The sequence below is a fragment of the Euleptes europaea genome, chromosome 5 (assembly GCF_029931775.1).
Source record: "Euleptes europaea isolate rEulEur1 chromosome 5, rEulEur1.hap1, whole genome shotgun sequence".
Lineage (NCBI taxonomy): Eukaryota > Metazoa > Chordata > Lepidosauria > Squamata > Sphaerodactylidae > Euleptes > Euleptes europaea.
This window is the reverse complement of record NC_079316.1, coordinates 64,321,587-64,346,624: the sequence shown is the minus strand read 5'-3', so window position 1 is coordinate 64,346,624 and position 25,038 is coordinate 64,321,587. Positions and strand designations below refer to the sequence as shown.

Sequence of the window (25,038 nt, the reverse complement as noted above, 5' to 3'; positions counted from 1 at the left end):
TCCAAAGGGGAGGGGCGCTGCAGAAATCGGAGCAGCCGGCGTCTTGCAGCAAGGAAGAAAGGCTCGCGGACGCCCGGGTCAAACGCGAAGCCGCCTTCCCTTTGGCTGCTCGCACAGCCGGCGGTGGGTGGGGAAAGAGGAAGGACTGGAGCGGAGCCTCGGCCCAGGCGGCGGAGCTGGGGGAGAGGCAGGCTGTGGCTGCAGGATTGCCGCACCCCCCCCCCCCATCCGCCCGATGGCCCCGGCCGCAGAGTGAGCGGAGCGCCCCTTCCCCTCCCGGCTGCCTCGCGGGGCTGAAGCATCGAGCCATGGCGGGGACCGAAGGCGTCACGGCAGGTAACGGTGCCGGCAGTGGGGGGGGGGGAGGAGGAGGAGGGGGCGCGCGGCAGCCCAAGATGAAGAGACCGCTCTGCAGTGCAGGAGCCCTGCCTAGGAATGCCCTGCTGAGGTCGGCTCGTTGGGGGTGCAAAGGTGGGGGGGGGTCTGCGATCCCCTCCGTTGACGTTGTGCGCCAGGGGCTGCTGCTGTTGTCGATGCTGCAGTTTCGCGGAGAGGGTGACGATTACGATATACCCCAGGGATGAATCCAGTCCTTGCCAGGGTCTGTCTACCCGGCAGAGCATCTGCAGAATTACAAAAACTAAGTGATAGGTACGGGCAGCACCTAGGCACAGGCAGGGGTGGGTGTTGTATACATAACCAATTACTAGAGTGTTTGGGGGAAAGGCATGTTTCGACGCACTTGTACATGAATACGATGGGATACAGACATACTACAAGGTGTATAAATATTGTAGTGCGCCCTCACGCATGCATCCATGCATGCAGAAATGTATACATATATATAAACATGTATGCTCATGCGGAGTGTATTGGTGAGTCATTCTGCATACAGTTTAAATGGCGATTGGAAATATATATATATATATATATATATATATATATATATATATATATATATATATATATATATATATATATATATATATATATATATATTCCAATCGCCATTTAAACTGTATATATGTGTCTGAAGAAGTGAGCTGTGGCTCACGAAAGCTCATACCCTACCAGAAAATATTTTTGTTAGTCTTTAAGGTGCTACTGGACTCTTGCCCTTTTCTACTACTGTATATGTGTGTGTGTGTGTATAAATACGTGGGGGAGTGTGTATGTATTATTGGAGGAAGTCAGGCAAATATCAATGTGGCTTGTTATGGCGCATCTACCAATACGATGGGAAGCGGTTATGGAACTTGCTTCAGCGTTAGTTTGGATATGGCAAGCTTATGGAAAAGAGCAAGAGTCCAGTAGCACCTTAAAGACTAACAAAATTTCTGGCAGGGTGTGAGCTTTCGTGAGCCACAGCTCACTTCAGATCTATGACAAGCTTATGTGAGGCAGGAGCTTCGTTCTTTGTAAAACGGCCCCTGTGCGGATCTGTCTGGACTTTGAATAGCAGCGGGCGGCCAAACAAGTCAACCGGATGATGATCAGTCGTCTGGGGACTAACTGGAATGGTTCTGTTTGCTAGCCAAGGAAGGTGGCCTGCGACGGCCTGGGAGCCTGAGTAGCCTATGACTCTACAGCCATTGACGCACGGGAGGTTTTGCTTTGGATGTGCCGCTCTCTAGATGCCCATTCTCCCCATCCGGATTCTCCAAACTCAACAATAAGCCCCCCCCCCCGTGCAGAGTTTTGTGGATTCGGGTGGGGGAAAAGTGCATCGAGAGAGCGGCAAATCCAAGGCAAAACCCCCCGTGCATCAACGGCATACGCCAGGGTAGGCGAGCTCCCGTAGCGCCTGCCCTCCGACACCGGCTATTTCCTGGGGAGTTTCCCCGGGCTCGGCATGGTGCCTTTTGCGCTGTTCCTCTTCAAGCGCTGCCCCCGGGAGTTGAGCTGGCCGCCACCCTGCTCCAGCAAACGCTGGCCGGCCGTCGCGGGCTGTCTGGGGAAGGGAAGGGCTGCACCAGATCGGGAGGAGGAGACGCGGCAGGCGATAGGATCCCGATTTGGGGGGCGGGGGGAGAAACAATGCGGCGGAGTCCTAGGCGCCCCTCCCTCCCCCCCCCCCGCGGCGGGTCTCTCCGGCGAGGCCGGGAGGAAGGGAGATGCTCCGCGTGTGCTCTGCGGCTGGGCGGGGCTCTGTGCCAGAGATCATTGGGGCTGGCAATGCGGTGGTTTCCCAGAATCAGGGACAGCAAGGGCCACCCAGCACAGAGGCCTTGCCTGGCTCGTTTCTTGCCTGCAGACCGCTTTCCAGAGGAGGAGGGGAGGAGGCTTTTCTTTTTCGGGATGGTAGCCAGAATGGGCTACCAGTGTCTGAGATGATGGCGAACGGCACTTTCTGAAGCTGATTCCAGAGAAAGTGGTTTGTTCAGCGGTTAGTGATTTGGGGTAATGTCCCCTGGTCTCTTTAGCATCATGGCAAACTCAGATAATGTTTCCGCATTTCAGAGTTGGAACAAATTGGACAGTTTCGCAGGTAAGGGAGCTACGTAGACTCCAGAAACCAAGAAGTACCAAGCAAACCTGACTTGAAAAATCTCTCTGCTTCACCTCCTTCGTCTGTTTTGGTCAATTCTTAATGTCCTTAATTTTTTAAAAGTGGGTGTCTTTGGGCACAAACTATATCTTCCTATCTGTGGAGGGTTATAAAGAGTCTCTGTGAGGGAACACCACTCCTTGACAACATAGATCTATAGATATTTCATCTTAAAGGACCCCCCCCCCTTTAACACTGAATAAAATAACCAGTTATTCCACCTAGTTATTGTGACAATCCCATTGTCACTTCATTATTCCATTAAAATGGAATACTTCATCATTATTCAGGGCCAGCTCATACTTCCATGTGCGTGCACACTCTTGTATCGGTTGGGATGTGTGCCCCACCCTGAAGGGTTATACCTATTGACTGTTTTTACTTTGCTACATTTGTGAATAGAATGAGGCGAGGATATTCAAATGGGAAAATCATGAGAGTGAGATACCTCCTGCCCCTGTCCTATTATCCTAAGGTTCTTGTGGGGGAGATAACTGAGATAACCTGGTGCCTTTTGAATTCTGATACTCTAGACAGTGTGGGTTGGCATGACCTTGCAGGTGTGTGGTGTGTCTAATGTGCTATTGGCTTCAAGAAACTCCTGTAACTTTGAGTCTGATGTATGCAGTCTACATGACTTTGTATGACAGGGAGAGACTTAACCAGCTGAGGGCTTACTACATCAGTCTGCAGTCTGCAAGTGAATGGCTCATAATAAAGTCATTTGAATGCAGGGCGCCTGAAGTGAAAACAGAGGGCATTGATTTTGAAATGTGGCAAAAATAAATCTTAAAAGAACAGTTTTTTATGTGTGCGCACACTGACAGATGCTTCCTGTTCTCCCAATTCTTTTTTTTTTCATGATTTTAAAATCTGTTCCCCAAATAACAAATTGAGGTGGCCTTTTTAAAAAAGAAGTAGATATTTAAAGCATTGTAGAGAGAGACTTCTAATAATGGGAAGCAAAGCAAAGCTGGGTTTATTTAACTGTTACATGATGGATGCTTTTCCCCCCACATGATCAGTGAGTCTTGTGAATACGGATGCAAAAATGAAACTAAGTAGGGTGGCTTCTTTGGTACCTGGGCATGAGATTCAGTAGGGTACCTCTTTATCATACAAGAAATGCTGACATCTGGTTTATCTTATGACTCTGTGAGCAGCATAGGGTTTTTTTTTAAAGTGATGTTGCTTTCTAAAATCATTTATATTGAAAAGTTAATGGTGATGAAATCTCTTACATATTAAACTGTGCTTCCAAGATGAAATTGCCTAAATCAAAGAGAAGCAGCAAAACACTGCAGTCACTGAGTATTAATTATCTTTATGGTTTCAGATCTAACAGCACTGCGGTGCTTCCAGTCTCAGCCAGACAGCAAAACCCCTGTGCTGGAACTTCATACCAACCCATAGAATGCAACTCAGCTGGTTTAAGAGTGCTATCAGACTAGCAGTGTGCTTAGATGCTCAGTGTGTTATACTGACTATCGTTTAGCTGAAATACAGTGTTTTTTTTAAACATGCAGACAAACAGTCAGGGAAACAAGGAAAACCTGTTCAACCTGACCGATCCAGGAACACTAGAAAGTGATGTGAGGGTATAAATGCTATCGGTCTCATCTTTGAGGAGTGAAACTCAACAATACTTACCAAAGCTGCAGCAGTCCCCAGGGGTAGCAGCATCCAGCACAGGCTAGGATTTAGCATAGCAGGTGAGAAGAACCTTGTAGGAGAGAAGAACCAGTTAATGGCCTGAAGGAAATTTGTTGCTTTAAAGTAGGAACTTTGTTGCTTTAAAGTAGGCAGATCATGAGAGGGAGGGCACCTTGGCCATCTTCTGGGCATGGAGTATGGGTCACTGGGGGTGTGGTGGAGAGGTAGTTGTGAATTTCCTGCATTGTGCAGGGGGTTGGGCTAGATGACCCTGGTGGTCCCTTCCCACTCTATGATTCTATGAAAGAACTCTGCAAAAGGAGGAGAACTCCTACTGATGGGGAAAGGCTGCCTCATGTGTACTGAGATGCAAGTTGTGTGCTGCCACTTCTGCAGATTGTAGCTGCTCTAGTCTCTCCTTCCTCTCGTGTTGCAAAGAGTCACCTAACAGAATGGGCCCCCTTCACTTCACACCACATATTGTCTTTACAGTGCAATCCAAAGAAATTGCTCCAGTCTAAGCCCATTCATTTCAGTGGGCGTAGACTGGAGTAACTCTCTTTAGGATTATGCTTGTTAGCCTCAGTTATTCGGATTATCTTGACTAGTAAATAAACTGGAACGTTTCATGAAGCAAGGCTGCTTCATTTGTAGTAAAGTTATCATACAAGGTATCAGTTCTTTGAATACAAGAAAATTCCATTATTTGGCCAAGTCTCTTCTTTTTCCTTTTATTGATATTCTTGCTATATTTTAGGTACAAGTGGTATAGATTCTCTTTCACAGTTTGTTCAAAAGCAAAAAAAATCTTGCCATCATTTTGCTTTGGAAACTGTGGGTGAACCAGTTTTTCTAAGTATATATGCACAGTTCTGGATGCAGTAGGAAAGTTGTACAGATTTGTATCATGTTATGTAACTACCTTAGAGTGGGAGACATCAAGCAGTAAGACCCCCTCCACTTGCCTGGCTGGAACCATATGGCTTCTCCACATCCAGAACCATTTGCATTAGTAGCCATTCAGCCTTATTGCATTGGGGAACAGATAGAACCCTGAGGCATTATCTCTCTGCACTGGTGACCATTTCACCTAGTGATTATCCAACCATTATATTATTATCTAATGATACCCAAGCTTGCTTGTTTTTCTCTTTGCTTCCCATCCATTTCATGTTGTATATATTATATCATAGTGATTGTTTTGAATTGTAAATGGATTTTAGTGCTGTAACAGAAAGATGGTGTATATATTTAGTAAATAAATAATTTGCTGATCAGGTGGTGTAAAAATACTAAACAGCCTGACTTACTGTTATTCTGGAAATCAACATGATGTAAAATGTCATAACTCAAAACGTACAGGCTGATATCCTGAGGGGTGTGCATTGCATGTTCCATGTATACTTTTGAAATGTCTAAGAGTTACCATTTCAGAATCTCTGCAAGCTTCTCAAATTGTTATTTAAACTACTTTACAAAGAGGAAACCAGGAGAAAATTTATCCTGTGCACATCTGTAGCAGCATTTCCTCTTTCAATGCCTTTGTAGAGGACCCCCCCCACACACACACACACATACATAATGCTTTTTTAAAACTTGAAAATATGATTTATGCTGCCCAGGCCCCCTGTGATGTGTGGGAGTTACGCCCCCTCAGTCCATAGGCCCTTCTGCTGATCAAAGTGGCAGGTGTCAACCTAGTAATAGACTGTTATAAGTGTATTTTCATATATATGACTTTTCATTATGGGAGACGTGCCCAGAATTGGAATGCTGCATTCTGAGGAATCAGGGAGGTAGTGTGAAATAATAACTGGTACTTCTTATCAGGCATAGCGATGTACCAGTATTTGGACGGCCCACTCCTACACATGAAGCCAGCTGGGTGACCTTGGGCAAGTTACAGCTCTGTTTGAGCTCTCTCAGCCCTACCTACCTCACAAGGTGTCTGTTGTGGGGAGGGGAAGGTGATTGTAAGCCGGTTTGAGTCTCCCTTAAGTGGTTGAGAAAATCGGCATATAAAAACCAACTCTTCTTCTTCTAATGAAGAAGGATCTAAGGTTGAAACACAGTATAGTCATGTGATGCTTCTGGATTAGTTTCTTTCTAATACTATATTTATTAAATTTTAAATAACATTTTAAATTTTAAATAAAGAATGCAAATACGTAAGCAGCATCCCTTAAATTTAAAAAGAAGAAGAGGGGCTGGGGCTTTGTGGCCCAAAACATATGTGACACTGAAAGGTTAAGCACAAACAAATGACCACTCTAGGATTCAAGTTGGACAAAAATCTGTACCATGAGAGGTAAGCCAGCCAGTTGTATCAGTTACAAGACACAAATGAACAGTCTGCTTTCTGTGCAAGGGCTCAACAGTACATGTTCAGAATATCAGGTTGCTGGTCCCCCAGCCTTCAGGCAGACATGAAACTTGGACCTTTCCTGACTGGTGCAGGGCAAGACTTCATAGTTGGATCAGGCAGACTGTACTGCAAAACCCTTGGGCACAGCAGGGTCTTGGTGAAACCTCATACTGTCACTGTTCTATGAGCACTGGCTGGCTGTTGCTGAACTTCTTTCTTCTGTGGAAACTCCTTACATATCACTTGCTTCCATAATCATTTTTACATTCATTGTGTCGTCAACTCTACGTTGTCAAAATATGTGTGTAGGCACTTAACCAAGAATTCGTCCTACGGCATGCACTTAGTCAAATGTTGCTAAAAAAGTGGAACTCTCTTCTAGTACCACGAAACAATTTAGGAATTGATAGTGTTAAACTGACCACATCTGGCAATGATACCCTTTTGTTGTAGACCAGTTTCTTCTCTGCACAGTTAATGTTTGGGTTCTGTAACTGCTCTGGTCCCATATGTCTGGTGTCAGCTGTCTGTTCATGAGAATTAACTGCACAAGGACAGTGACTCTTGTAAAGCATTTTCCAGCTTGAAGTTGCCTTATACTGATAGAGAACCTTTTGGGCATCAAAGTCAATATTGTCTACTCATACTGGCAGTGGCTCTCCAGGGTCTCAGGCAGAGGTCCTTTATATCACCTACTACTTGAGCCTTTTAATTGGAGGTGCCGGGGTTTTAACCTGGGACCTTCTTCATGCTAAGTAGATGCTCTATTGCCGATCCACAACCCCTGCCCTAATAAAAGTAGTTTGCACAAGTGATTGTCAGGCCTTTAGCCTACAGTGGAGACCAAAGCTAAATTCCCATATAGTCTTTTGGTCTTATATGTTTGTCCCAAATAGTTGCTTTGCAGAAACAAGGAAAAGGCTTCAATCAGTCTATATCTGAATAGTTGTCCCCCATGTCTATTTTTTAAAAATGCTTTAATATTCTTTACATAGAATTCTCACCACCACAGCTATTTTGCAGAACATATGCAATGCTTGCAGAAAGTCCTGGGTTCAGTTCCTGATGTCTCCTGCTGAAGAACCTAAGGTATCCGGTATTAGAAAGGACACCACTCTGTCTGAGACCATGGAGAGCCACTGCCAGGCAGTGGAGAATACTGAGCTAGATGAGCTGTCTTGGTCTTGGTCTGGCAGTTCCATGTGTTCCTAAGAAAGGAAGGGAAAATCATACAAATAGAAACACAAAACAAGGTAGAGGAAATTGAGGAACATGAAATGAGGAGCTGTATAATCTGTTGGAAAATCTGCCCTTCCTAACGGTGTCACTTGCCTACACATTAAGAGGGGGGACTGACCACAGAGAGTCAGATAGATAGACAGGACTCAGGAGGTATCTGTAGTTACACCTCACCCTCATTTCCTGTCCCCTTTGATGTTTAGAGATGTATTGTCAGGGAAATTTCCCCCCCTCTCTCTTTCCCTTTGCCCATCATCCAAGCAAGACCTAGAGCCGGGCGCTCCACGCGTCCAGGCCTTCCCACCCCAAGATGGAGTGGAAGACAGATACCCTTTTATACCTAGAGAATTAGCAAGGTAGATCAGGATAGGGGACCCTTGTTTGTCCTTTCCTATCCAATGTGTATTTCAACAATAAATGTACTTTAGTTTGATTAGAGCACACGACTGATGCTCCTTTTATTTTCACGCACGCATGGGTATGCTTCTGCTGAATGCTAAGCTTGAAGCACTCTGCTAAATACAGGAATATCTCTACGACAGCTATTCCAACATAATCACCAGAAATTCAAAACAAAACTTGAGGATCTTATATTATGTAAGTAGAAATATTCAGAGTTTTAATCACTGAATTTGCTACTTCTGCAGTTGAAAGAAAAGAGTCACATGAATAGGGTTGCTACCTTCAGGTGGTGCCTGGAGATCTCCTGCTATTACAGTTTATCTCCAGATGACCAAGATCAGTTCCCTTGGAGAAAATGGCTGCTTTGGACAGTGGACAATATGGCATTATACCTTCTGAGGTCCCTCCCCTCCCTAAACCCCATCCTCCCCAGGCTCCACCCCCAAAATCTCCAGGTATTTCCCAACCCACAGCTGGCAAACCACACATGAAGAGGGTATAGCCCAACATGCTATCTCTGTCTATTGTGGAAGCAAGGAAAGTAATTAAGTTCTCTTAGAAGCTAACTACAAAATAGTGTGTGACAAGATGTAATATTACCATTTGGGGAACCATAGTAGGGTCCAGTCCCACAATTTTTGAAAAACTCTGAGTTGGAACTTCTGGGCTTGGATAATATGTCTGTGTCATAAATCTGGGTCGTTATGACACTGATTTATGTGCTACCTTCCCTTCCTAGGCCCAAGGCAGGTAGTGGAACAGCCTCTCTACCACTCAAAGGCTTGGGATTTTGCTCTAAATTTTCCCTCTGGGCCTACATTTCCCAGATACTCTCCAAGCCTGGGCATGGGTCGGGTGGAAGTGAACGGAAAAGGTAAGCTAGTTATCAGGGAGGAGGGAGGACCTTGGACAAAGTTTATATAAGCCCTCACCCAAAGTGGGGTGTTGTCTGTCCAAGGAGCTAGGTATGAGGTAAAGTTAGGAACCAGTGCATTAGGAAGACTTTATTGTTTTTGTGCTGGCTCCTTTGTGTGTTAGTTTTGGCCTGCTTATTGGGAATTTACCCTGTGTTAGACCATCTACCTGTTTAAAACTAAGAGCTCAGTCTTATGCTTGGCAGTGCCCTACCAGTAGAAGGGTGCTGCAAGTGTGTGGGGGTAGTGCTAGTCTAAGTCCACGTTTGTTGGGACGCCCTAGATCAAAGTGATGTTAGCCGAGAAGGCCCTTGACTGCTCTGGGGCTGTTGGGAGCAGAAGGGGTTGGGGGTGAGTGGGGCAGGATGGTTTGCTGCAGGGGCACCCTAATGGTGGCAGCCCCCACCCCACAGGCTGCATTTCCTTCAATAGTATAGTTGCCCAGGTCTATGCAGAGAATCCCATGATATTCTGTTCCTTCAAGAGATGTACTATGAAGGCACCCTAAAAGGCTGCTTGTTCCCTCACTATGGAGAACTCTTTTCAGTCCCAAGATTATTATAATCCAAGAGAGGAGTTGCAAGAGACGTTAAGAATTATTTTAATTTTTTTGTGGCGTCATCTTATGCATGCTATTTTCAAAAGTCATTATACTTAGTGGGGCCTAGGGTTGCCAGGTCCCTCTTCACCTCCGGTGGGAGATTTGTGGGGCAGAGCCTGAGGAGGGTAGGATTTAGGGGGGGGGAGGGACTTCAGTGCCATAGAGTCCAATTGCCAAAGCAGCCATTTTCTCCAGGGGAACTAATCTCTATTGGCTGGAAATCAGTTGTAATAGCAGGAGATCTCCAGCTAGTACCTGGAGGTTGGCAACCCTAGTGGGGCCTGTTTCCAGGTGCATAGGGTTCCAGCCTTAACTCTTGATATTCCCCTCACCCATCTAAAATGCTTTAAACAATTTTAACATATGGGAATTCCACTGAGGATTTCATTCAATCAGAGTATGTCATGGTAAAATCTTACCTTGGATCAGGTAATTCTTGTGGTCTTCTTGGCAAAGAGCATTTGTTCACCGCATTCACTTTCCAAAATGGTATCTAGGAGAGTTCTTCATTATGAATTGACCACAGGCAATTTGCTGTATCATGGTTCATGATGCAGCAGTTCTGATGATGCAGACACTGCTGTAATATTTGGAGGAAGGCAGAATTTAATGATACACAGAAAACAAAATTAAATCAAGGGAGTTAAATTCAACAGCAGTTTGTGATATATTCGTTTAAAGAAAAGAGAAGTTTCTTTTTTCTAGATGTACTCTCACACACACTCTTCTGAGTATTTTGCCCCTTCTAAATTTGCTCCCATCTTCTGACCCCCCAACCCCATTTGCAGACATCTTTGTGAATATCAGCATGAATGAAAGGGTACATTGATTGCCCCCCCCCCAAAAGATTAGATATGTTGAAAGGAGTGCTCCATTTTTCCTTTAGGTCTACCACATTCTCTCTTATTTGGCACCAGTCTCATTGAGAGAATTGAGAGACAAGCTTCCAGAGTCATAGCAATGATTCCCAAGGCTTAGCCCATTTCATAATGTAATGTGCCCTGTATCTTTCCCCCTTCCTTTTGTTTTCTAGGTTCCAAACAACCATCCCCAAATTAACATATCATATCCATACTCAGTGCATGGCCCATGGACCCTTCTGTTTTCCTCCCTTAAGGTCTGCCTTACGTTGTATGTAGCTTTTTTTGGTCCTGCAAGTCGTGAGTTTCTGGCATGTCAGTTGTGTACATCAGTCTGTCTGTTAACTTCTCCATATATCACCACCAGCTGCTCCTCACTTCATTGCTTGTGGGGAAAATATGCATGAGCCAATGCATCCTGGTTACTTCCTTGTCAGGCAACAGTGACCAATAAATTTTTTATTATTTTTCCAAAATTATTAATCACATAGTTTAACAATAACATAAAGAATATAAAGTAAAGACAAATGAGTAACATTGTTAACAAAAATCTATATATAATCAAAAATTTTGACTTCCCCTACACCTCCCTTCATCTTGTGATAAATTAGTAATCTCTTTTGCACAAAATTCTAATCCGAATACTATTGTTAATATTTATTGGTGTCTTTGACATTTGTATTTTTCAAGGAAAAAAGAAAAGATTAATAGTTAGTAATATCATATAAAGGAAAGAAAAAAGAAAAAAGGAAATAAAAATAAAAGGAAGAAGAAGAGAAATAATAAATCTCACTAATAATAAATGGTTCTTGTAGGTTATCTGGGCTGTGTAACCGTGGTCTTGGTATTTTCTTTCCTGACGTTTCGCCAGCAGCTGTGGCAGGCATCTTCAGAGGAGTAACACTGAAGGACAGTGTCAGTGTTACTCCTCTGAAGATGCCTGCCACAGCTGCTGGCGAAACGTCAGGAAAGAAAATACCAAGACCACGGTTACACAGCCTGGATAACCTACAAGAACCAGTGAACTCTGACCATGAAAGCCTTCGACAATAATAAATGGATTAGCATAATAAAAAGCATTTGATTATTTCCATTAAAAATTAATTATTTTGTAAGTCCTCCATTTCTCCCTAACGCTCATTTAATACATATTGTTTTTTTAGTAAATTGATATCATATATAGTTCTATTTCCATTATAACCAATCCTTTTAACCAGTTCCTTTTTTATCTTATCCAGAAGAGATGCTAGACTCTTTTAAATTAGTCCCTTTGTCCGGAATTTCCAGCATTTCTTTCTTTTCCACATTAGCAGTAATCGTCGAAGAGCATCCTTGGAGATTGTTGGTAAAGTCTCCTCTGCAGATAGATAATTTCCATAGTAAATCCATGTTGCAATATCTTCCATCCCAAATCCAAAGAAAAAGGTCCTGACAGCCCCAATGTTTCTACTCATTAAATCCTCCAAGCAGGTGTTGAAAAGTTCATCAAGCAGATTCAGGGGACAGAAGTCGAAATCACTCACGTTCAAATCCATTGTTGTCAGATGGGCGATTGCAGATTGTTTATTGTAATTCCTCGTTTCCTTTGCAGGGGTCTTCTGTTCTTCATCTCTCTTGTCAGCTAGAGGGCCCTCTAGTATCTCCTCTGATCTTATTGTGATAGTTTGGGTTTTTATGTCTTTAAGATCGTCTAAGATGATGTCCAGTTTTTGATTAATGAGTTGAAATGAATTGTTCATCAAAGCAGAGAGTTGTTCCATATGTGTAATCAGATATTCCATGGTTGCTACTTCTGAAAATTTCTGTTGAAACTCAGTTAATAAGATCCAGGCAGATTCCAATGTAGTAAATAACAAGGAGGTGCTGCAGGAATCAGGGTCGTAGACCTTCCATCTTCTTTGTGGTCAGGAACTTGGGAAATATTTGCCAGTTACACACTAATACCACACTTCTGATTCCAAGTTCTCCGACTCTCTCACGATGATAGATTGTTTCCGGGAAGGACGTGGCAGAAAGGCTTTGTTTAGTTAGAAAGACTACTCTTCGGGGGGGGTTTCCACTCCTCCCTCCCCTTTATACATAGTGATTCCTGATTGGCAACTGAAGCGTCTTTCAAAAATCTTAGTTGTTATGTCTTCCCACTGATCAAGTTGATAAGATCCCTGCCGGGTTATCAGATCTTTTCTTGTTTTTAAAGAGTCATTTAAACATTGAGTGGGGAGATACGAATTTGACTGATGTATTTAACAGTCTCCTGGGATTTCCAGATCCAGGTAAAACAAAAGAGTTCTTTTAAACTTACTCAGATTTTAGGAGAGTAGGTATTCTTGCTTCTGTATAGTTGCTAGATGGTAATAGATAGGGGAGGTCAAAGCCTAAATTCCAAAGAGACGTCTGTGGCGATTTATTACTCCTCAAGCTGGCGGGACTACTGCTGAATCTCCGAAGTCGTAAAACTCAGAGAGTTCAGGAGTCAAACCACTCTTCATCGGCTGCAGGAGATTTCCTGATACCCATTCCACTATTTAGGAATCGGGAGGGGCTCGTTAACACCCCTATTTAAGACGTTTCTTGGTTCCCCCTCCGGAAGCCCCCGGGGAGACGAGTGCTTCGCTCAGCTGCCCTAGCGGAAGTCTCCTCAGAGCTCTTTTTGTCCTGAGTTTGGAGATGGCAAACAGCAGGAAAGTCTTTTTCTGAGCAGCAGGAGAGACCTGGTGTTTCTTAACTATTTCCATGCCCTTTTGGAAACAACAGAAATCTCCTCTCTCCAAATCTCTCTGGCAGTTACCAGAGGACTTTTGAAGAAGAGAGGTCTTGCCTTATTTGCAGTGCAGGTAGAGAATAGAAGGTCTCTCTTGCTATTTCTTTATCTTGTCCATACCTCTGTGTAAGTGAGAAAAGATTCTGCCTTTCCCCTAACCCTCTACACAAGAGGGAGAATAGTGGTGATGAACACAATAATAGTTGGCATGTAAGCCAAGCCACTCTCGGTGGGCCCCTGTAAATTGGCCATGAGAGCTGTAACTCTTTTTTAACTTGAAAGGTTTATTTCTTTTTTAAAAAAATAATGATATGTTCCTGAAAATGATAACCTGATATTTTCTGCCCATCTTTCTGTCATTTCCAGAGATGTGTTGGATGAATACATGTAGGTCGTAGGAATGAAGGAAAATAAGCTAAATGGTGTTCCAGTAAATTGGTAATACGCATGCACCTTGACAATGTCCCAGTACTATGTAACAGATAGTTTAATAGTTAGAGTTGAAAGAAAAATAGGAAGTGAAATCATAGAAGGTGCATGTATCAAATCTGAGAGAACTCATCATTACCAGAACAATCAGTGATTCCTGTATTTAGAACAAGTTTTATATTGGCTTCTTGTCGGACAGGAAAAATGTCTCTCTCATAGATAGAAGGGTAGAACTAATATCATGCCATTACAGCAGAAAAATGGAGGATTCTGACAAGAATGTTTCCATAATGCTGTTGTGATCCAGAAACCAATGTGCATCTTAAACCCACTGTATGGCTTTAGACAGATCAGGTTTATTAGTCTCCGTTCCCCTGAGGAATACAGAGCTGGTGTTACAAACTGGAGGGCCAATATAATAAAGGCTAGAAAGCTCTACAGATGAAGAATACTATATAAATAAGTAGTAGTGATGGCATTTTGCTGGAGGCTAAGATCTGTCTTACCATTGTGGGATCTAGGTAAGAACCACCAAGTGAACACTAAGAACCCAGTCTCATATTTTACTGTAGTATGGATGATGAGATGAAAATAGAGAATGGAAAGAAAAATCAGTTATGGTATGTTATTTCTAGAGTCTAGCTGTTCCTTCATGACACTGCTGTGAGCTTTAAACAGTACCCCCTACAGTTTTGATTATAGGATATGTCAGTGCTGTACTATGGTATCCACGGAAACCTAAGAAAAGATGCTATATTAGCTATATTGAGCTAAACTAGAATGCATTCTATTGAATTGTCTCTAGCAATCCAAAATCAGTTACCGTATATACTCGCGTATAAGCCAAGTTTTTCAGCCCAAAAAAAGGGCTGAAAAAGCTGGCCTCGGCTTATACGTGGGTCAATACGGTAGAGGAGGGAGGGGGGAACTTGCCGCCGCCATCGCCGCCGGGCCCATGTGGCTCCCCCCAGCCAGGACCAGCCTGTGAGGGCCTCCTGCGGCCGCTGGAGGCCGTGCCGCCGCCCCCGCCGGGCACGCGCGGCTCCCCCCGGCCAGGAGCACCCTGGGGGGGGGCTCCTGGGCCGCGGGGGGCCCCCACCTTTGCCGGCCTGGAGCGGCCTAGGAGCGGCCTGTGGGGCCTCCTGGGCTGCGGGGGGGGGAGGGCACCACCACCTGCCTGCGCACCTGGATGTAAGGTAAGCCTGCTGGGGGGAGGAGGGGTTATAAGCTGACCCTCAGCTTATACGCGGGTCCCTAATTTTTCCCCATTTTGGGGGAGAAATTAGGCACCTCGGCTTATACGCGGGTCGGCTTATACACGGGTATATACAGTACTTCCTTCTCAGAAGATATTCTGGAAAATAGTAATGGACACATGAAGGTCATTTTTTTTAACATTGGGATTTGTAAATCTGAGAAATGGTTTTTATAATGAGAGCAACGAAGAGCAGACACTGGACTGCATTTAACCTTTTATATCCTCTCAAACTGTGATAGCCAAGCATGGAGAAGAACATGAGGAAGTGAGAGGTTCTAAAACCAGTGCAGTCCTAACATTATTGAGCTATTATTGAACAAGACTGCTGAAAGATTTTCATATTGATTATAGAGGATTAATCTGATAGCCTGCTGTTCCTGGCAATTAGGGTTGCCAGGTCCCTCTTCACTACCGGCGGGAGATTTTTGGGGCAGAGCCTGAGGAGGGCAGAGTTTGGGGAGGGGAGGGACTTCAATGCCATAGAGTCCAATTGCCAAAGCGGCCATTTTCTCCAGGTGAACTGATCTCTGCCGGCTGGAGATCAGTTGTAATAGTAGGAGATCTCCAGCTACTACCCGGAGGCTGGCAACCCTACTGGCAATAGCCAACTTATTCTCCCTCAGCTGGGAAAGAGTGATCATTTTTTCACTGATGCAGTTGAGATTTTGTACATCAATTTTCTGTGAAGAAACCACAAATAGTGTGTACATATTGTTGGAACTATTAAAAACTCAACATTTTATGAATAGAAAATGCTCAATTTGTCGCTACAAGCCTTTAAACAAGCTGCAACAATATATTGGCATTATTAAGAAGGAGGTTTTATTTGTTTTTGTTTTTTTATAAGTCATTTGAGAGGAAGTGTAGGTGTAGGAATGAAATCATCAGCTTGCTAGTAATAAATCATATTAGAATACTGAGCATAGCAAATTCTCATGGGGTCTAAGAGGCAGTAATTTAGTTTAAGGTTTGTCATGCCAGATTTAGTATCTGAGCTGGGCTTGAATAAATTTGGGAGACATTTCAGATAATAATGTAAATCTGTACAGTCACCAGCTAGTTGGAATTTAGGTCAACTGAAAAATCAGTTGAAAGGATTGAGCTTGTACATATAAGAACGTAACAACTCAGAAGTACCAAGGAGCTTTTCAGGACACCCTGAGTAAGAAGTTGGAGATCAAGAACTCCTCAGTCCCCAATGTCAGCAAGCAGGACTCCAGTTAGGGTTGCCAACCTCCAGTGGCTAGCTGGAGATCTCCAGCCCATAGAAATCAGTTCACCTGGAGAAAATGGCCGCTTTGGCAATGGGACTCTATGGCATTAAAGTCCCTCCCCTCCCCAAGCCACACCCTCCTCAGGCTCCGCCCCCCAAACCTCCCACCTGTGACAAAGAGGGACCTGGCAACCCTAACTCCAGTTCTGCATTACAGACAACAATTCTGGGAGAAGAGAAGCTGTTCCCAGTGTCTTGCTGTCGGGACAACAGTTACTTTCTGAGTTCAGGGCTTTTATAACTGTAATGGCTGATTCAGTTCATCTTGTTGCTAAAAGCAATGTAGCATTTGTACACCGCTCCCATATTCTGCTTGGAAGAATCACAGTGTAATGGATTCAGCCACCCCATGCCCTACACAACATATGTCCTTTCTTTTCTATACGTGTCTGCTTAAAAGCACTGAACCACATGCCCATATATGGAACAAAGCAGATTTTCCAGGTCCCTCAGGCACTGACAAAGGGAAATTTTTTTTGAGGTGGGCTTTGCCATCTCTTAGGGAAGTACATTAAGAAAAAATCCTGCAGAAGATAGAAGACTGCATGTTTTCACAAATACATTTACACAATAGCTTGGGCACATCTTTTCTTGGCATTGCATTGAGGAAGGTAGATGAGTGCCCCCTCTACATATCTGGTCAAGATTTGCATTGGAAAGACTCAAGGGCTTGCATCTCGGCTACCATTTGCCTTTCGCTTTGTGACTCATTGGCATATACTATCTGCCTTTTAGTGCCAGTCAAAATGAATTTACTCCAGTTACTGTATCAGTGGGTTATAGTAGGGCTGTTGAATTAAAAAAAATTCAGTATAGTTCGGATTCGGCCAAATTCGGCCCGTTTAGATTCGGGATATGCCGAAGTCCGGACTCCCCCCCTTGGATCCATTCAATTCGGTGGGAATTCAAAGTTTGGGAAAAAAATTTGGCCGAATAAAGCCATTAAAAACACAATCACGCCTTTCCGCGGCTCTGGGGGGGCATTTTTGGGGTTAGAGGTTCCAAACTTTCAGCGGTGCTTCAAAGGACGTTTATTGAAAGACTCCCCAAGTTTTGTAAAGATTGGGTCAGGGGGGGCTGAGATTTGGGCCCTGAAAGGGGTCCCCCCACCCTTAATGTGCATCTCTCAGCAGAGCTTGCCGCCCATGCACAAAGCTCCCAGCCCCGACAACAGCTGACAAGTTTGCAAAGCAACTGCAAATCAACACAACCTTGTAAAACAACACCTTTGCAACAGGGAAAACCAGAAGACACACAACTGAAACCTCCCCCCTCAAACCAGGGAGCGAGAGACTCGAGGGGGAACACACACCCCAGGCAGAACCAACGAAAGCCCCCTTTGGCTTCCCCCCCACCCACAGAAACTGCTCCCTCCCCACACACACACACAGACTCTGCTTTCCCCCACACACACACACATACACAGGAGAAAAATTATAGATTAAAGCCCCCAAAGGGGTCTTACTGTGGCTGTCTTCTGTTCCATCAGGAGGGGCTGGGGAGGACTTGTAATCCAAGATGATTCCAATTAGGCACGGGACGTTTTGCTCTGGAGAAGATGCACACAGGATCGGCTGATCCATTCATCCCAATAGGGGAAAGGGGAAAGCCCATATCTCGGGACCCCCTGACCCAATGTTCACAAAACTTTGGTGGTCTCTTAAGAACACTTGTCTGAAACTCCGCTCAAAGTTTGGGGTCGGCACACCCAAAAATGCGCCCCCTGCAGCCACAGAAAGAGAAAAGGGGGGAGCCGATATTTCTGCCCCCACTGAACCCATCTTTACAAAACTTGGGTGGTCTCTTAAGAAGGATTGTCTGAAGCTATGATAAAAGTTTGGGGGCTGCACCCCCAAAAAAGTGCCCCCTGCAGCCACGGAAATAGAAAAGGGGGAGAGGAAAAAGGGGTGGAGCCCATATCTCGGGACCCCCTGACCCAATGTTTACAAAACTTGGGGGGTCTCTTAAGAAGCCTTGTCTGATGCTTCGCTGAAAGTTTGGGGTCGGCACACCCAAAAATGCGCCCCCTGCAGCCATGGAAAGAAAAAGGGGGGAGCCCATATCTCGGGACCCCCTGACCCAATGTTTACAAAACTTGGGTGGTCTCTTAAGAAGGCTTGTCTGAATATCCCCTGAATGTTTGGGGTCTGTACCCCAAAAAATGCGCCCCCCCCCGCAGCCACGGAAAGGAGAGAATGTGCACAAGCACCCCCGCACACACACACAAGGATTTCCCTCTCTCTCTCTTTCCCCGGCGGGGCCGCACATCAACTGATTCCTCCAGTACTCAATCCTGACTGATTGGCTAGAAGAAGACCCAGCTTGGCCACCGATTGGCCGGGGGAGGAGAATGCTGCTTACTGAAGGTTATGCTGCTTACTGACAGCCCCGAATTGGCCGGATTTATTCGCGAACTCCCGAACTCGCTGAATTCGGCCCCCCGGTTGCCCTCCATTTTTGAGTTCAGTTCGTCCCGAACTAAAAACCACCGAATCAAGGGAAATTCGGCTGATTTTCAGTTCGGGCCAAACCGAATCAACAGCCCTAGGTTATAGATCTATCTATCAGTGGGTTATAGATCAAATCAAGCCTGAACTGACCCTAGAAGCTAAAATGACTAAACTGAGGCTATCGTATTTTGGTCACACTATGGGAAGACAAGAGTCACTGGAAAAGACAATCATGCTAGGAAAAGTTGAGGGCAGCAGGAAAAGAGGAAGACCCAACAACAGATGGATTGACTCCATAAAGGAAGCCACAGCCCTCAACTTGCAAGATCTGAGCAAGGCTGTCAAAGATAGGGTATTTTGGAGGACATTGATTCACAGGGTCACCATGAGTTGGAAGCGACTTGACGGCACTTAACACACACACTGTGTATATCATAAGAAAAACATTTTATCACCAAGTTTATATGTCATTTTTAGTTCATAACAGAGTTTAATAGTGTGCAACTTCTTATCTTTATTGCTGCTGCATGTGGGTCACAATGACCCTTTCTTTTTAACCTATTTTTTTCCCTGTGGAATATTCAAGTGATAAAAAAAACCTTCTATTTTCTTTCAGATGGAGTTCCAACAGCTGCCTATGCTTCTCCAGCCAGGAGTCTGGGAGACCCTGGAATAACACCATTATCTCCATCACATATTGCGGTGAGTAGTACAGCCTATACATGACTGGTTTTATTATTTTTCCCCTGTCCATGGAGAAGAGTTAATTCTACAGATGATCAGAGGACTTCTGTGGCTGTTTGGTTTGATTTGCTGTATAGATTGCTGAAGGACCATATGTCCCAGTGTGAGGACATGTGCCAGCTCAGATCCTCTCAGGGCTCTCTTGGTTGTCCCATTCTTGAAGTCCGTTAGACCAGCTCTAGCAAACTTGTTCTTGGTTGTGGCACCTGTTCTTTTGAACAGTTTCCCAGAGGAATTTAGGAGGATTCCCAGTTTTGCATGGTTTCAGAGGCATTGTAAATACTTTTTTTTTTTTTTTAGGATAATTTGAAGCAATGTTGAGTGCATGCATTGGAGATTAATTGGGAGTATTTTTTCTGTCTTTGGGGCTTCTTGTATTTATAATGTTTTAATATTTTTGAATGGCATGTGTGCATTTGGAAGCTGCCTTGAGCCACTGCCAGATGGTGTGAAAGGTGGGTTATAAAATATTATCATAAATAAATAAACTTTACTGGAACCTTCTTTGCAGTGCTCTCTTTTGTCAGAATGACTAAAATTTATAGGTTAGTTCTTTCAGGCGAACCTCCCTGGTCCCAAGCAAAGGAAGAGATTGCTACAGAGGTGAACTTCTAGAAGATAACTTTTTAGATTCTGCCCAGGAGCTGAGGACATAGAAGTGTGTGTCAGCATTGATCTTTGCTATGTCAAAGGGTGGAGAGCGCTAACAGACTAATGTAGCAATGTACTTGACTGAGTGATTTCTTTGCATTACAAGAATGTTCTAAGCCTACACAAATTCAGACTGTCAGGGTTTATGTGCCACAGGGACATTTTGCGTGGTTTTGACAGTGGCAAAGCAGTAGAGTGCCTTGAGCTTGGTATAGGAGATGGCAAATGTTTGTGATGTTACTGTTGCCCATGGAAGCTCATTCTACAGATGGCTCTTTGAAATCTGCTCTTTCTTCTGTTATTAGTGCCTGTTGTGCTTTAGCATGAGGAATGTTTTGGAATCCTACACATTTGTGCTCTGATGAAGTTTTAGATCAGAGTTCTAAACTGGATTTTTTCCCTCATTGATTAAATGTGAAGATAGTCTTGAACTTAATGAGGAATTCTGTTGTGGACCAAGGTGTGGGAAGGGAACCCAGTATATAAATTATTTTACCTGTAACAGCTTATTTTGCTGCAAACCGATCCTGCAATGCTGAGGGCTATATTTTACACTGGGATTGATGGTAATAGCAGTTCCCTGTAGTTTGTACTCAGCACCTGGTAATCAGAGGTATATGGCCTTTGAACATACAATCTACTATTATTAAGGCCATTGTTTCAGGCAAAGCCAGGAGGAACAGGACTGCTTTTCCTAGTACAGGCCTTCTCATTGAACATTACCACGATAAACTTCTGAAGCCTCTTTCCCTCCCCAGCCTGGCACAACCACAAAGAAGCCAGAAGCTACATTCAGGATTGGGGGGCGGGGAATGTGATGCTTCAGCCTGCCTCTTTTCCACTCCTGACTCCAGATCCTGGTTTGGGAGAAAGGAGATAAGTTAGTTTATCTGACCATATGGTACCATTTTAAAAAGATAAAAGTATGTTGATTTAAAAATTTGGTCTTATTGACAAGCTAAAGTTTACTGACGTGTAACTTCACAGAGCTAGAACTCATGCTAATGAAACTACGGTTACATGCTGATTACCTGACGTTCTGTAATGCAATCAGTATTTGACACAAAAGACGTTTCAAAAACTGTCCACTTTTTCTGGAATATTAGTGATTGAAGAAAGCAGATCACAGAAGTTACAAGAAAAGAATTTGAGTGGTGTTTTCACTCATCTGAATTAGCATCAAAATCATGAATTAAATATGAATTAAATATCAGTATTGTGTTCCCATCCCTGTTAACATGCAAGTCCTGGTGACGTTCAGGAACTGCCGAGAGTTCATTACTCTAGTGTTGATTAATAGTGAAGCGCTTTTGTGTAAATTCACCAGTAAATTTTACATCTCCTGTGTGACATAACGTCAATGTTTTACTTCTATTATTTTAACAGAAGGATTCGGATGCGAATGATGCGGAGGAACAATCATTTCTTGTTGTTGTGGCTGTTGATTTTGGGACAACTTCCAGTGGCTACGCTTACAGCTTCGCCAAGGAACCAGAATGCATTCACGTCATGAGGTACAGGGCACCGGCACAGGCTTACGCGCATGTGATTAAGGTGTCTTTAACTTCACAGTTAGTAGCACTGTAATAATTTCTAAACCGTGAGTCAAAGATTTTTGTGCAAAATTCATCAAGTTTTTAGCAGTGGTTGCTGGAGACAATGCAATATCAGTGACTGGATCTGGTTATCTGAGTTAACCTTCAAGGGCCATGGGGTGAGTGACACAGAGAGAATTTGATTTTAAATTTTTCAAAATTTATTCAAACATTTATATCCTACCTTTCCTTGTGGTTCAAAGTAGTTTACAGTAATAGTGAAGAACATTTTCAGTTAAAACCAAAAATAAAATAGCAAACTCCAAAGGCCCCCCAAAGATGCCTGCCTTTCAAACATCCTTTATACATAATAGTCTAGTTTCAGAATTTCCAGAAAAATGGAATGCCTTTTTAAATTATATAGTTGGAAATTAAGAATAAAGTTAAATCAAAACAGAAGAAGAAAGAGTTAAGTAATGTATGTTTCACAATAAATATGTTATTAGATACTAAGATATATTGAAAATTAAGAGTAATGTAACTCAAAAAATGTAACTTTAAATAGTAAGCTTCATACAAAGTATATGAATACGAATGTTCATGTTTTATGTTTATGTTGGTTTAGTGTATTGAAATAAAACTTGAAAAACTTGAAAAAAATTACTGGCCCACAAGAATTTGAGGAGCATAGGCCTCCACAGTGATACTCTAGGAATTTCCCTATGTCTTTGTGGTCTTGACCATAAAAATTTGGGGAAATTCCTAGATTGTCATCAGGGAATGACATCACATCCTCCCAAACTCCACCTTCCCCAGGTACTGCGCTTAAAATCTCCCAGCATTTGCCAAGGCAGGGCTGGCAATCCTACAGGCACCATTTCAACTTTCATATGTTTATTAAAAGGTAAAGCACAGTTATTTATTTCTTTATTTAAAACTTTTTTAATGCTGCCTTTCCACCCAAGGTCACCAAGGTGATGAACATAAAGACAATAAAACACTTGAACAATTAAAAAGAACATTTAAAATTATAAAATAATTCAATAAAAATTCATCAACAAAAACCAGAACCAGGAAGGAGGGCCAATAACCATTGCTGGGGGTATGCCAAACAAACAAAAAAGTTTTCACCCACTGGTGGAAGCCATCGATAGAGGGAGATAGGTGAATCTCCCTGGGGATGGAGTGCCAAAAATTTTGAGCCATGTAAAAGAAAGCCCTTTCTTAGGTTGCCACCTGTCCAGCCTCTGATGGCAGGGGCAACCGAAGCAGGGCTATAAATTACAATCCTTGTGACAATCAGCAGTGCAGAGGGTATTTTATAGACAACAGTATTTACAGAATTAGAGTTGTTTGAATGATAAATTGCAAATCATTAAGCACAGGAAATGTAACTTCTATCTGCACAATTCTTGAGAATGTTTACATTAACCTAAACTTGTCAGAGCTATATCCTTGTTCTTTTAAGATTTCAAAACCATCCACTTCCTCTCCCCCTTTATACTGATCATTACTAGATGCTTAGTTTTCTGACGACCTTTTTTTAAAAAAAGTTTAGTTTCTTGCTTGTTAGTATTACTACACCCCCAGAAACCTCAACAGATCCAATGAACTGGCTTAAACATACAAATGTTGAGCTTTCTGTGCCCTGATAACGGGCAAACCAGAAATTGTGGGCCAGCCAAAATCATAGAGCTAGAGGGGATTTCTTGGGTCATGTAATCCAGTCCACTGCACAAGCCCAATTTGCTAGACCTAAACCATTTCTGACAGATGCACATTCAGTCTCCTAAAAAACCTCAAGAGAAGATTTGTACAACTTCCCCGGACAGTTTGTTCCATTGCCCAGCTATTCTGCTGTAGCAGCAGTTGGGAACACAGAGCCCTGGGCAACAAGTGTCCCGCAGCAAAAAAAAAAAAGGGGGGGAAGGGAGGCATGTGGTGTTTCTAATTGAGGCTGAAAATCTCCCTTCAGCTTCACCACCAGTAGTTGGTCCTGCAGAGAGTGGAAAGAGACAGAAAATCAGAGTCCTCGCAGCTGTGGCTTCTCTCTCATTATATCTCTTGCTCGGCAATTTATAGGGAACCAGACTTTGTACACCAGAGTAGGGCTGTTGAGAAAAAAAACTAAAATTCAGATTCGGCAAAATTTGGCCTGTTTTAATTCGGGGAATGCCGAAGTCCGAACTCTTCCGATTCGGATCCGTGGAATTCGGCGCCAAGTTCCGAGTTCGGGGAAAAATTCGGCCGAAAAAAGCCATTAAAAACGGCTTTTACGCAGAGGTGAGTGGTCACACACCCCTCGGCAGAACGGGCGAAAGCCTCCTTTGGCTCCCCCCCCACAGAAACTGCCCCCCCACAGACTCTGCTTCCCCCCCCCCCATACATACGGAAAAAAATTATAGATTAAAGCCCCAAAAGGGGTCTTACTGTGGATGTCTTCTGTTCCATCAGGAGGGACTGGGAGGAGTGGGTAATCCAATACAATTCCATTTAAGCATGGAAGGTTTTGCCATGGATTTGCCGCTCTCGAGATTCACACAGGATCAGCTGATCCCATTCATCCCAATAGGAAAAGGGGGGACCCCATATTTCGCCCCCCCGATCCCACCTTTACAAAACTTGGGGGTTCTTACAAGAAGACTCCTCTGAAGCTACGCTGAAAGTTTGGGGGCTGTACCCCCAAAAATGCGCCCCCTGCAGCCATGGAATGGCTCGAATGTGTGCTGTAACTGGAATAAAAATGCACATTAGGGGGGGACCCCTTTCGGGGCCCATATCTCGGGACCCCCTGACCCAATCTTTACAAAACTTGAGGGTTCTTGCAAGAGCGTCCCCTCAAGCTACCCTGAAAGTTTGAGACCTCTAACCCCAAAAATGTGCCCCCTGCACCCACGGAAAGGAGCGAATGTGCACACGCACCACCACCCCACGGGGATTTCTCTCTCACACAAACAGATACTCTCTCTTTCTCTCCCTGGGGCCGCGCTGCAGCTGGGCTCACGTGCTCAATCGCGACTGATTGGCCAGAAGAAGACCCTGCTTGGCCACCGATTGGCCGCGGGAGAATGGTGCTTACTAACTGACGGTTATGCTGCTGCGCTAAACCCCAAATTTGCTGAATTTGCCGAACACCCCGAACTCGCCGAATTTGGCTCCCCGTTTTCCCGCCTTTTTTGAGTTCGGTTCCATCTGAACTAAAAACTGCCGAATCGGGGAAAATTCAGCTGTTTTTCGGTTCGGGATGAACCGAATCGACAGCCCTACACCAGAGACTACTTGGGAGGGGACAACTCCTTCCTATCCTGGAAAGGGATGAATAGCTTTTGTCAGCTGATGGAAGGCAGCATGTCAA

General features: G+C 43.9%; 1 protein-coding gene across 1 annotated transcript in view; it reads left to right on the top strand.

Moving 5' to 3' along the window:
* Window positions 1-304: 304 nt before the first annotated feature.
* Window positions 305-25,038, top strand: part of HSPA12A (heat shock protein family A (Hsp70) member 12A) — a 64,545-nt gene continuing 39,811 nt past the window's right edge. The window contains exons 1-3 of the mRNA XM_056849737.1: window positions 305-336; window positions 19,370-19,455; window positions 21,538-21,662. Of these exons, the coding sequence (XP_056705715.1) occupies window positions 309-336; window positions 19,370-19,455; window positions 21,538-21,662 (239 nt within the window). The 5' untranslated portion in view covers window positions 305-308. The remainder of the gene's footprint in view (window positions 337-19,369; window positions 19,456-21,537; window positions 21,663-25,038) is intronic.